The following is a 13,378-nucleotide window of genomic DNA, read 5'->3' on the forward strand; positions in this document are numbered from 1 at the left end:
TGATGTTTATCTCTAGTAAAGGGGGTAGCTTCATTTGAAAATTTCATCTGGATCTCTGAGGCTTAGTCTCCTTCAAACCACACTGAAAGTCACAGAGTCTAGTAATTTTCTAATGGGACACAATTTTTATTTCACAAATCAGGGCCTGACTCAAAAGAAGTATCCTATCTTAATTAAAAATTGTGACTCATTTTTTCAGGGGATTGCAAAAGATCTGGCAGAATTATTTTCTGTGTTTAAATGTCAATAAAAGGTGCTTCCACAAAGCTAAGTCTCTCTACAGTTAGGCAAGATATCTTCTTAAAAAGATAAACTGAGGCATTTGGGGAGAATATAAGAAGCTGTTGTTGCCTTAGTTTTGGTTTGCTTCTATGTGAAAATGAGATGTAGAGCAGAAAAGGTGGGAAAAAATTATCGTATTTGAACAGGTCTAGAGTAATGGTCTGGAGAAGGCAATGGCACCCCACTCCAGTACTCTTGCCTGGAAAATCCCATGGACAGAGGAGCCTGGTGGGCTGCAGTCCATGGGGTCGCTAAGAGTCGGACACGACTGAGAGACTTCACTTTCACTTTTCACTTTCATGCATTGGAGGAGGAAATGGCAACCCACTCCAGTGTTCTTGCCTGGAGAATCCCAGGGATGGGGGAGCCTGGTGGGCTGCCGTCTATGGGGTCACACAGAGTTGAACACAACTAAAGCGACTTAGCAGCAGCAGCAGCAGCAGAGTAATGGTCAGTGATGACAAATTTGCTCATGAAGGCATTACAGGAAGGAAAAGGGCTTCTCTCTTAGTAGGTGCAACACTGTAAAAATAGAATTGCATTTCAGCTAGATCAAAACGTTATTATAAATATAGCAAAGTACCATGACTTCACTTGGGGGAGGTAACAGGAAATTATGTTATTGGGTTAAATTAGTGACCTTGTGAATGCCTAGCAGTTGGAGCTGTCCTCTTCCCCTGAGGGGAGCCTTCCCTATTTTATGTGTACTCAGTCTGTTGGGTAGTAGGATTTTTCTCTCCGTTATTTTTACCTAATGAGAGATGCTTACAGTCAGAGAATTTTGGTTTGGTTTTTCTTGAGTCATTCGAGAAGAAGTAAAATAAGCATCTTTTTGACTTAATTCCCGAAAGGTAAAACTAAGAAGGATAGAGATTTCTTATTTTTTACTTCTATTTTCCAATGAACAGAAACAAGGAAACATGAAACACTACCTTAAGTTATATGTAAGCAATGAGATAGGATCCTACTCCAGCCTAAAGGGTCATCATGTCAACTTACAATGGTTTAGAGCAGCGGTCCCCACTTTTTTTGGCACCAGGAACTGGATTCATGGAAGACTTTCCACAGACCGGGGAGATGGGGATGGTTTTGAGATGATTCACGCTCATTACATTTATCGGGCACTTTGTTTCTGTTATTATTACATCAGCTCAGATCACCAGGCTTTAGATCCCAGAGGTTGGGCACCCCTGGATTAGAGGGAAAAGCACTTCATTCTGTCCTTATGCCTTTCAGTAATTTTGTGATTGTTTTAAAAAAATTATCACAAGAAAAAAATCACAGCTGGATCTGGCCTCTGTAACAAATACAAACTCATAAATTTTATGTGTGGTAGAGCAGTGCAGGGAGAGGTGGGGACAGCAGGTGGTATTATTTTAGAAATAGTTTATTCAGACCCAAAGAATGAGACATGTCATAAATGTTTTCACACATTTTCATATGTAAAAGTGAAGGGGGGAAGTACACCTTGAAACAACCACTAAAAACACAAATACATAGTCAGCTCTTTATTAAATAATTTTTGAAAAGCATCTATTAGATCAGTCATCAGGAAATTCAACTCATTATTTTCTTTTGTACATGTTTTTGGAATGAAGTGTCCTGGTAAAAACATGGTCTTCCAGGCCAACTATTGTGATTTAGCAAGACAATTCTAAGAACACGGAATCTTTGGGTCTGCCTTGAACTACCCTTAGGTCTTAGGGCATGAACTTTGGGACCTTCATGTTCATCTGACTCATTCATGACTTATCCCTGACAGGGCATGGACTGGTTACAGCTGCTTAAAGTCTGTCTTGAAAGTCAGCTCCTAGGACTAGAGACCTTCTTTGGGTCCTTTTCATCCCAAAGATCTTTATTTGGAAACCAGAAAGAAAGATTAAAAACAATTAAAAAAATTTTTTTAAGTAGTTCCGCTAGAGCCCAGCATCTAAAATCTCCTGTTTTCCTTTCCAGTAAGAATGTTAGCTGATCACATTGACCCTGATCCCAAAGCTTCCTCCTGCTTTAGTAGAATCCTCCCGCTTTAGTAGAATCCTCCCGCTTTAGTAGAATCCTCCCGCTCTGAAGTAGTGTCAGGCATAATAAGTTCTGTTCATTTCTTTTAAACTACAAAGCTTTATGTCCATGGGTTGGTCCTCACTTATTGCTCTGAGTCCCGGGGTGGTTTACTATTGGAGGACGCCATCTTGCATTGCACTCAAAGGACGTTTTTCGTGTGACGGTAATTAGGCACCTTCCCACAAGCTGCTCCACCGAGGTGATGATGAGGCTGCCCTGAAATCCTATTTTCTGTTGGAAGGCTCCCTACACGATGCTTTCTGGTATATGAGTCAGCTCTCCTTTCAATTTTGAAGGTTGTGCCTTTTCCTTCGTCTTTGTTTTTGCCTCCGAGTACAACTGTGTGATGTAGTTTATGCAGCCCCTAGAGCGGGAAGCTGAAAGAAAAACATGAAAAACCCAAACATTTAGTTTGAACAATGTTGCACCCATTTATTTAAAACACGCAGATCGCCTGTGGTATTTGTAGGTACAAATGTTAATGTCTTAAAAAACTCAAATCTGAAATTCACTGCTGTGTACACATGGTCTTCAATGCTCTGTTATAGCCTAATTTTCAAAAAGTCTTCTTATGTAAACATTATGCTCATAAACCTGAAATAAGATATATAGACATCTCTGATATCAAATAACGGATGTGTTGCTGGAAAAAATACATTGCCTTTAACATGATTTCATACTGAAGGTAAAAGGGCTTATGGGAATAAGAGGTTTGGCGCAGCCCACTGAAAGCTCATGTATCTCTGTACACGGAGTCTAAAAGTGTCTCCAGAAGACAATGAGCAGAAATGATAGAGTTGAAATGCTGGATTTGAGGACGCTGAGGGAAGGAGGATGAAAGTGGGGCATCATATCCCAGGAGACAGTGCAACCTCCCATAGCTGTGGCAATCCTCCCACCCTAGGGAGTATGTATTGGGGCAGGGGACAGACCTTTCTGGGTAGGGAGTCCTGAGTGCACAGGTTTATTCTATTTTTTTAATTAAAATTTTTTTTATTAAAATATATTAATAGTCGATTTATAATGTGTTAATTTCTTCTATGTAGATGCTCATTTTAGACTTTCTTAAAGGTGAATTACAAGGGCTTCTGCTTGCTCTGGAGAAGGCAATGGCACCCCTCTCCAGTACTCTTGCCTGGAAAATCCCATGGACAGAGGAGGTGATAGGCTGCAGTCCATGGGGTCGCTAAGAATCAGGCATGACTGAGCGACTTCACTTTCACTTTTCACTTTCATGCATTGGAGAAGGAAATGGCAACCCACTCCAGGGTTCTTACCTGGAGAATCCCAGGGACGGGGGAGCCTGGTGGGCTGCCGTCTATGGGGTCACACAGAGTCGGACACGACTGAAGCGACTTAGCAGCAGCAGCTGCTTGCTCAGCAGCTGAACTGAGGGCTTTCCTTTTCCTGCTAAAGGTTACAATTCTACTCCCACTGTTGTTGTTGTTTTAATTTTTATTTTGTATTGGGGTATAGTAGTAAAGAACCCGCCAGCCAGTGCAGGAGACATGGGAGACACGGGTTTCATCCCTGGGTGGGAAAGATCCCCTGGAGGAGGAAATGGCAACCCACTCCAGTATTCTTGCCTGGAAAATCCCAGGGACAGTGGAGCCTGGTGGGTTGCAGGCCATGGGGTCACAAAGAGTTGACACAGCTGAGCAATTGAACCCATACATTGGGGTATGCCCAATTCTCAGTGTTGTGATAGTTTCAGGTGAACAGCAAAGCTCCAGCCGCTGCTCTGTCCCCCTTGCCTGGGGGAATGGGTGGGTACAGGAAACAACTCCAGTTACACATTATACTGACATCATAGAAATACGTGTTGCAGTGTAACAGCCTGTAGGCAGCTGACCCACATTTCCGTCCCCCACCCCGGGTCTCACACACGCCACTCACTCATGCCCGTCTTCCTAGTACTACAGCTAGTCTGTCTTTCCATTTCACACCTTGCTAGGTCAAAACCAAAAAAAAGTGAGAGGTGTTGTAAAAGAAATGCTTCTTATAAAGCCTCAAGAAAACCAGTAGCAACTAGTGGCAAAGCTCACTGCATTGTCTTGCAACTTTGGGCAGGTGGAATAAGTTAATTTGCCTGGAGGAAACAGTGGTTGGAAGGTATAAGATTCTTGTTGTGCTATATTCCTAGCTTCTGTCTACTTTATCTTTGTCAAGAGTACACACACACACACACACACACACTGAATCTCCTTTTGGATTTTTCTTTTCATATTTTGCTTGAAGAACTGCAATAAAGTAATCCAAAAGACGTGAAACATTTCTGCTCAAATTTGTTAAGCCTTATATTTATTTGCATGAGAGCTCAGTCATGTCTGACTCTTTGCGACCCCCTGGACTGTAGCTTGCCAGGCTCTTCTGTCCATGAGATTTCCCAGGCAAGAATACTGGAGTGGGTTGCCATGCCTTTGTCCAGAGGATCTTCTCCATCCAGAGGTTAAACCTGCATCTGTCCTATATTAGCAGGTGGGTTTTTTTTTTGTTTGTTTTTACTACTAGCACCACCTCAAAAGCCCTGTATTTATTTATTCAATAGAAATTTACCAGACTCTCCGCTTCTGATGTGACAAGCCCTATGCTAGGATCTGAGGATACACATAGAGTAGACCCAATTGCTCACCACCTGGAGGTGTATTGTGGTAGCTAGATTAACACACCAAAAATGACAGCCTGGTGTGGGAAGTTCTTCATTGGTAAAGCTGTATGTAGGATGCTGTGGTGCACAGGAGGGGCATTCAGTCCAAGATGTACCTGTGCGTGACAGCAAGGACTCAGGGATGGCTTCTCAAAGGGGCTTATGTTCAGCTATGCAAGCTGAACTGCTACTTTTTGTTTTTTTTTAGGTGTATTTCCTTAAGTTCTGTGAAATGATTCAGGTGATTTGCTTTTCCTTGTGCTAAAAATCAAACTTTGATTTTTTTCCTCTCCTCATGAAAGGCAACAAGTTAATGAACCTCATTTTTCATGTCTCAGGTCCCATAGTTGACTTACTTTGGCCATTTCTCTCTTGGGATGATGTTTCTTCATTATTTGACCTCGATCTGTAACTTTCTAGAGTGTGCTCTGAAATCTCACTTTCTGCAAGAAGAAAAAATTGTTATTGATTTCTGGTGCCACAGGCAACATCTGTATTTAGAAATGTACATTTGAATAAGATCGTACCTGTTTTTATGCAATAGTAGACTTACCACTTCCTCCCCCGTACCTCATGTACTCATTAGTTCAGTAAATTATTTTTTAGTTTTACTGTGATTCCTACAGGCACTGTGCCATGCAGTATAAAAGTTGCGGAAGTCAGATGACAGCATATTAGAGTCAAATACTGTCTATTTGGGAAGAAACAATTCTAGTAGCGCTTAAAGAAGCATGGTGGGGGAGGTATCAGTGGGAGGTTTTGAAACAATACTGTGGCGATTGCCTGTTGTGTGGGTACAACTGGAAAGCCAGACCCTATATGTAGGTCTGTTTATGGTAAAAATGTTAGTTCATCTGAATATCTCAAATGATAGATATTAAACTAGGAAAAGCAATACTTAAATTTTTTTTAAACTTTTTATTTTGTATTGGGATATAGCTGATTAACAGTATTGTGATAGTTTCAGGTGAGCAGTGAAGGGACTCACTTAGCCATATGTACATGTATCCATTCTCCCCCAAACTCCCCTCCCGTCCAGGCTGCCATATAACATTGAGCAGAGTTCCCTGTGCTAGACAGTGGGTCCTTGCTGGTCATCCATTTTAAACATAGCAGTATGTACATGTCCATCCAAACCCCCTTAACTATCCCTTCCCCACATCCTAACCTCTGGCAACCATAAGTTCATTCTCTAAGTCTGTGAGTCTCTTGCTGTTTTGTAAGTAAGTTCATTTTGTGATTTCTTTTTAGATTCCACATACAAGGGATGTCATATTAAGTGCTTCACTGTAATGGTGTGCACTTATTCCCTCTTCTTCTCTGTCTGACTTCACTCAGTTCCACAATCTCTAGGTCTGTCCATGTTGCTGCAAATGGCATTATTTCATTGCTTTTAATGGCTGAGTAATAGTCCATCATATAAATGTGCCACATGAGAAGCAACAGTAAAAGGGTCAGAGCCATTCAAAGATGTATTAATAGTATTTTGCCATAGAACGTAATGCGTTCTCTGTCACTGGAGGTGTATGAGACATATATGGCTAAATCAGCAGTGTTCAAGAGCACCATCATGCAAGTAATGTGTATAATTTACAGTTTTCTAGTTGCCATTTCAAAAAGTAAAAGGAAGCAGGTGAAATTGCTATGTTTTTATTTAACTAGTAGATTCAATGTATTGTTATTAGACATATTCTCGTGTATGTGTGTGAACTGAGTCTTCAAAAGTGGATGTGTCCAGCATATTAAAGTCAAATACAAATCCTTACAGCACCTCTCAAGGGTGCCTAGCCACAGTTCGTGTGCTGACTAGCTGTATTATGGCTACTGTATTGAACAATCCAGGTCTAAATAACCACTCAGAATTAAAGCAGGGATTTAATCTTGGCACGCATTTGTGGAACGAACAGAGCAGATAGTTATTCTGGATAACTTCTAAGGTCCCTTCTGTCTCTGATGTTGAGTATACATATTTTAATAGGTATCTTCTGTGCTAGCTAAATAATTTTGTTTTTGTTTCCAATGATAACTTTTAAATCAGAAAGCTTAGGAAAAATTATGAACATATGGTTGATGGAAGCTGAGTGCATTCTTACAGAGTAAGAATGGGCCCACAAACAGTCTATTATATTCAACCCTTGACTGGTCAATCAGTCCTAGAATAGGAACTCCTTGAGGGCAGGGATTTGGTCTGCCTTGTTGGCAGATGTGTTCTCAGTGCCTGGAAGAGTGCCTGGCACATGGTGAGTGTTCAGTGAATGCTTATTGAATGAATGGATGAATATGCTCTCTATTTGGTACCCTTTTGTGAATAGAAGCCTCCACAATTTAATGCCATTTCCTAGAGCTACTCTAGTTTCTCTTGGTCATGCATTCTTTGACTGTAATCCCTGGAAATTCACATCCTGCTCAGACAGATGGTACAGCATTGAATGGAAGAGCTTTAATTGACAGAATTTCCCTTTGGGCTGGCCAATGGCTTCAGCATCTTGGAGCCTCTGTAAGGCTCTCTGCCCACTCACCTTTCTTCCATATCACATGTGCTTTCCGGAGTTTCATGATGAAGAGCTGGACAATGATGAACAGTATGAAGATGAGGAAGGACACGAGGGTCAGCAGCAGGACACCGCTGTTTTTCTTCGTCAGTCCCCCATACAGCCGATTTGCTTCTGCAGGGAAAATGCAAGGGCTTTAAACAGGCTGAGGGGTTTTTTGATCACTGAGGAATATATACGGTATTTGCAAAATATAATGAAGGATAATAGCTGAGAGGAAAAGATGAGGGAGAGCTTTACCCTGAAGGTAAAGAGAGTCACGTTATTTGTTCTCTGAAAATAAGCAAACAGGAATATAAAAAAAGCAATTTCATGGGATGATTTGAAAAAGGTTTTTAAGTTACATAGATATTGGGCTAGTTATTTTTCATTTCTAGAGGAAACGTGAGGATATTGAAGTATAGTCAGAGGGTTCAAATTAGCTGTAAGGAATGGAGTTTTTAGCAAAGTGTAGTTAAGTAGCAAGAAAAGTTACTAAGGAGTTCAAAAAACTCTGCAAATAAAATGAAATTTCATTAATCTTGGCCAGGTTAAATGTGGTCCTCCATGAAGTCATCTGGAGATAAACCAGGTGAGCTCTTAAAGATCTTTCTAGTACTCTTTATTTTGGGGGTTCTACATTTGCAGAATGTCATTCACGGTCCCCTTCATCTCAACCAACATGCCATTAAGGAGTGCAACTACTCAGAGAAAATTGTGCTTGGAGCTGCTAAGGCACAATACTATGATTTAGGGAGTTGTTTTCTCTATATATAAACAAACAAGTTAATAAAAACAAACAGCAGTCCTGAGAAAACCATTATAGAAAAAGACACTGTGTTCACTGCAGCATTATTTACAATAGCTAGGACATGGAAGCAACCTAGATGTCCATCAAGAGATGAATGGATAAAGAAATTGTGACACACACACATATATATATAGTGGAATATTACTCAGCCATAAAAAGGAACACATTCATATCAGTGCTAATGAGGTGGATAAACCTAGAGCCTATTATACTGAGTGAAGTGAGTCAGAAAGAGAAAAACAAATGTCATGTATTCACGCATATATGTGGAATCTAGAAGGATGGTACTGATGATCCTGTTTTCAGGGCGGCAGTGGAGATGCAGACATAGAGAAAAGACCTATGGACACGGTGAGGGGGGCGTGGAGAGGGTGGGACAAATGGAGAGAGTAGAGTGGAAACATATATATTCCCATATGTAAAATAGATAGCCAGTGGGAATTTGCTGTATGACTCAGGGCACTCAAACCAGGGCCGTGTGACAACCTAGAGGTATGGGATGTGGTGGGAGGTGGAAGGGAGGTTCAAGGGGGAGGGGACTTTTGTATACCTATGGCTGATTCATGTTGATGTATAGCAGAAACCAACACAATATTGTAAAGCAATTATCCTTCAATTAAAAAAACAAACAGCAGTAAGATAACTGTGCCAGATTCTAGACCCACATACGTTATGTATAATAATGTGTTCAGGGGTTCCGAGGCTGGCGTGGTCCCTGAGCTGGTCAGGAAAGCGTTCGGCAAGGATGCTGGTCTTGAAGGAGGGGTAAGGAGAAGAGTGATGTGGATTTTCTTTCATTGGGGCAGTTAGGGCAGGGCCATCAAAATGAGATGGAAAGTTATCAGAGAAAAACGTGTATTCTGGTCAGGAGTTCATAGAGACAGGGCCACAGAGGGAGGTGGTAGAGACCACCTCTGGAGGCTTGAAGGCTCAGGCTCTGTGCTGTGAATGGTGAGCCATAGCGGTTTTCTGATCACTAGGGTAGAGGGTGCAAAGAGGTGTTTTGATAGTTGGATACTGAAAAATCACAGCAAGAGGAGAAGTTGAAGTTACAATACTTTGTGCAGGACATGATGGGGGCCTGCATCAAGGAGGTGGCGGTGCTTGTGGGCAAAAGAGAAGACTCAAAACTCTTTGGGAACCTACTGATTTTATATGTGTGTCTGTGTGAGTGTATACACACACATATATGTGTGTGTTTTGGGCTGTGTGATGCTTTGGGCAAGTTGATTTTGTGGGGAAAGGCGCTGTTCAGTTTTTACCCATGTTGAGTTTGAGGAGCTGGCAAAATATTCAGCCAGAGATATGTGGGAAATGGAATGAAACAGGTGTTCTTGCTCAGGAGAATGTTCTGGAAATGCAGGTATGTAACTCTTCTGTTTGATGGCAACAGAAATACTCTTGGGAAGGGGGAAACTATTTAAGGATTAAGGCAATAACCAGGGATGGAGAAGTAGAATCAAATCTACATAGAAGAAGTCAGAGGAGGAGGGGACGTGAGCTAATGGACACAGGGAAAAGTGGCGAGCAAAGTAACAGGAGCAGACAGAGTAAGTCAGGGAAGCCAGGGAGATGACTAGGTCAAGGAACAGGTCAAGGGGTAAGGGAATGATTAACCAATAAAAAGGTCAAAAATAATAAGGACTGAAAAAGTCTACTGGATGTATTGATTAAGAGGTTAAAACATCAAGTGTCTGTTCTAAGTAAATAAGTGTTGGGGACACTTACCAGTGGCCAAGTGAGAGACTTGAGTGGTTTGTTCTTCCTCTTCCTTGTCAATCTCTGACGTACTAGAATCTTCCATTACTGCAACCAAGATGAAAGTAAGACATGAGATATTCATATGACAGTGTATGTGCTATGTGGTGTATATGCGCATATTCATCCCGAGCACCTTTGAAACCAAATTGAATGATCCTCATTCAAAACAATATCACTTTTGAACTACTGACTTCTTCCAAAAATTGTTGCAAATGGTCAGGTTCACTTTTTTTTTAAAGAGTCACTCAGTTGTGTCCCGTTCTTTTTGACCCCATGGACTGTAGCCTGCCAGGCTCCTCTGTCCATGAGATTTTCCAGGTAAGAATACTGGAATGGATAGCCATTTCCTTCTCCGGGGGATCTTCCCAACCCAGGGATGGAACCCAGGTCTCCTGCATTGCAGGCAGATTCTTTACCATCTAAGCCACGAGGGAAGCCCTTTTTTTGCGAGGTGAATGTTTAATGAACACTTTCTCTGTGCCAGACCTTAAACTGACCATTTGGTATATATTACTTCTCACTATAGCTCCGAGCAAACAGGTTTCAAGAAGTTAATTGTCTCAGTTCTATAGCAGATAGGTGGCAGAGCCAATATCAAAACTCAGAATCCCAAATTTAAAACATTATATTTCCTCTGTGAACCAGGTCTATTAGTTGAAACCATTTTAGGATGCTTCAGGACTGAATATTGAAGAATGGTACCTTAAGCCTGATGAATAGAAATCCTACAACTTGAAATGCACAAAGCAGTGATTTTTATGTTGAAAACTGGCTCAGTTGCCATTCAGCCCAATGCCTGCTTCCTCCTTAGAAATAGGGTGTACTATGATGATTTTGCGAGGTAAGAGAAATTATAAAAATAAGAGATCCTTTTTCCCGATTTTATTGTTTCTTTTCCCTGTTTTTTTCCCTCCTCTGCATTCTTGGTTTGTAGCCCATTGCTCAGCGCCACCATGTGGGCCCTGAGGAGAATGAAACCGCCTCTTCTATTGAAAATGGGTATTATTAACAGTAATAAAATCGTAGAAATTGAAGGCTGAAAGGAATTTTAGAAACCATATTCTTTAAATCTTCTATATGAAAAAGCAGAGGAGAAAATTGAGTTATTCAGTAGTGGTGTAAGCCGATTTAAAGACAAATAGATTCTAAACACGTTTAAAAATATTGGATTATTTAACCAAGGGATGTGGCTGTTCCACTTGATAATATTTTCAATTTCCATCGCCCTGCAGAAAAAGTATATATGTATGTACGGTACATATATATTTATCAGTGCTTAAAGAACCTAAACATTTACTTTTAAGTATTGGGGAGGAAGGAGGGTTCAGGATGGGGAACACATGTATACCTGTGGCAGATTCATTTTGATATATGGCAAAACCAATACAATATTGCAAAGTTAAATAAAATAAAAACATTTTAAAAATGTGATCTGATACTCAGAACTATGGACATGATAGTGATATGAAAGCACTTCTCCCACCACACAATTTTAGAGAGACTCTATTTGAAACAGAAAGAGTATATGTGGGGATTTATGCCTTTCTGAATGAAGCTTACTGTCTTGTTCAAAGCACCATGACAACTGCCTGCACACATTCATTCATCCATTCATTCATACTGCATTTTGTGAGTACCTCCTATTGGCAGGTATCAAGCTAGGTAAAATACAAAGATAAGTTAAATATGTGATCATTGCCCAGAGTTAATCATCTAGTGATTCACTGTCTAACCAAGCTGGGATTATAATCCAGGTTTTCTAAATTCTCCTTCATTTATAGTTTAATCCTGTCATCAAAAACTGAGTTCTTAAATATATTTTAGCACTCAGAATGTTACATTTCTATACTTTGGAGGTGTGTACAGTAAGGTTGAAAAATACACATTTTTGCTTCTGTGTGTGTTTTTTTTTTTTTATAAACCTCACTAATGAAAGAAAAGGAAATTAAAAAAATAAAATGCATATGGTAAGTTGAAGAAACAAAACAGGAGTTTCCCTGGTGGCTCAGTGGTTAAGAATCCACTTGCCAGTGCAGGGGACACGGGTTTGATCCCTGATCCAGGAAGATCCCACATGCCATGGAGCAACTAAGTCTGTGCACCACAGCTACTGAGCCCCGGCTCTAGAGCCCGGGAACTGCACCTGCAGAGCCCACATACCCCAACTACTGACGCCCCAAGTGCCCTAGAGCCTGTGCTCTGCAGCAAGAGAAGCCACCGCAGCGAGAAGCCCGTGCACTGCTACGGGAGAGTAGCCCCCACTAACTGCAACTAGAGGAAGCCTGTGTGCAGCAACTAAGACCCAGCACAACCAAAATAAATACGTAAAATTATAAAAAAACAAAACTATCTGAGTTCTTGACAACCAAGTAACTCATGAGCCTTCAAAGGTGATTTTGTTATTCAATGACAACAGCAAAACTGCAGATGCTGCATTTTGCACTTTGCTGTTATCAAGTCTTTATTTTGTGTTTGGTCTGTTCTAGATGGAAGAACAAAGAAATGAGTCTCCTATAAATGAATTCAACCCTGCCTTTTACCACAGAGGAATTCAGGTGTCACAGTTGTATGTGCATGCATGCATGTGTGTGTGAGAGAGAGAGAAAGAGAACTTACAAGGTGTTAGTTACTCTGAAGCCCCTCCCACTAACTGAACTCTCTGAATATGGTGCTTCTCCTGGTCACCATAAAGCTGGAGCCAGTTGGAAGGAGCCTTCTATGGTCTTATTACAAAATAAAAGAAAAAAACGTTCTTGAAACTTAGAATGGGAAAAGTGACCTTCCCAGAGAATCATGATTTTTTTTTTAAGTTTTAATGTTTTTGATACTTACCAGTGCTATTGGGCTGCTGAGGGTCTTGAGAGGATAGAGAGCTTGTCTCCAGGGCAGCTGACGTTGTCTCTTGATCAGTAACTAGGAAAGGGGAAAAACAGAATTCCGCAACTACAGAGAGCAATTTTACCCACATTGTGCTCAGTACAGCAGATTGGAGAATATGCTTGGCTGCTACCTGCTCGTGGAGGTTCTGCGGAAACCTCAGAATTAGGTGTTCTGCAGCCCTTGTGCTGGTGTTGGAATCTACATCCCGCTGATTGTCCATCTGCTAAACTGCTTGGCTTAGAAGCGTAGCAGGCTGGACCTCCATGGAGCGGTGCACTGGGCAGTGGTGGGCAGACTGTTCACCTCTATCTGTATCTCCCTATTAATACTTATCAATCTGTCTATCCACTTAATCGCATATCTACCTGCCTATTTATTAGGTGGCTTTGGAGTCAGTGTCAGAAT

At 41.1% G+C, this 13,378-nt stretch overlaps 1 protein-coding gene across 1 annotated transcript in view; it reads right to left on the minus strand.

The window, feature by feature from the left end:
- Positions 1–1,742: 1,742 nt before the first annotated feature.
- CRTAM (cytotoxic and regulatory T cell molecule) overlaps positions 1,743–13,378 on the minus strand; it is a 28,799-nt gene continuing 17,163 nt past the window's right edge. The window contains exons 6-10 of the mRNA XM_005896050.3: positions 12,926–13,006; positions 10,061–10,138; positions 7,510–7,656; positions 5,347–5,433; positions 1,743–2,720 (exon numbers count right to left, since the gene is read on the minus strand). Of these exons, the coding sequence (XP_005896112.2) occupies positions 2,590–2,720; positions 5,347–5,433; positions 7,510–7,656; positions 10,061–10,138; positions 12,926–13,006 (524 nt within the window). The 3' untranslated portion in view covers positions 1,743–2,589. The remainder of the gene's footprint in view (positions 2,721–5,346; positions 5,434–7,509; positions 7,657–10,060; positions 10,139–12,925; positions 13,007–13,378) is intronic.

Source organism: Bos mutus, chromosome 15 (genome assembly GCF_027580195.1).
Source record: "Bos mutus isolate GX-2022 chromosome 15, NWIPB_WYAK_1.1, whole genome shotgun sequence".
Classification (NCBI taxonomy): Eukaryota; Metazoa; Chordata; class Mammalia; order Artiodactyla; family Bovidae; genus Bos; species Bos mutus.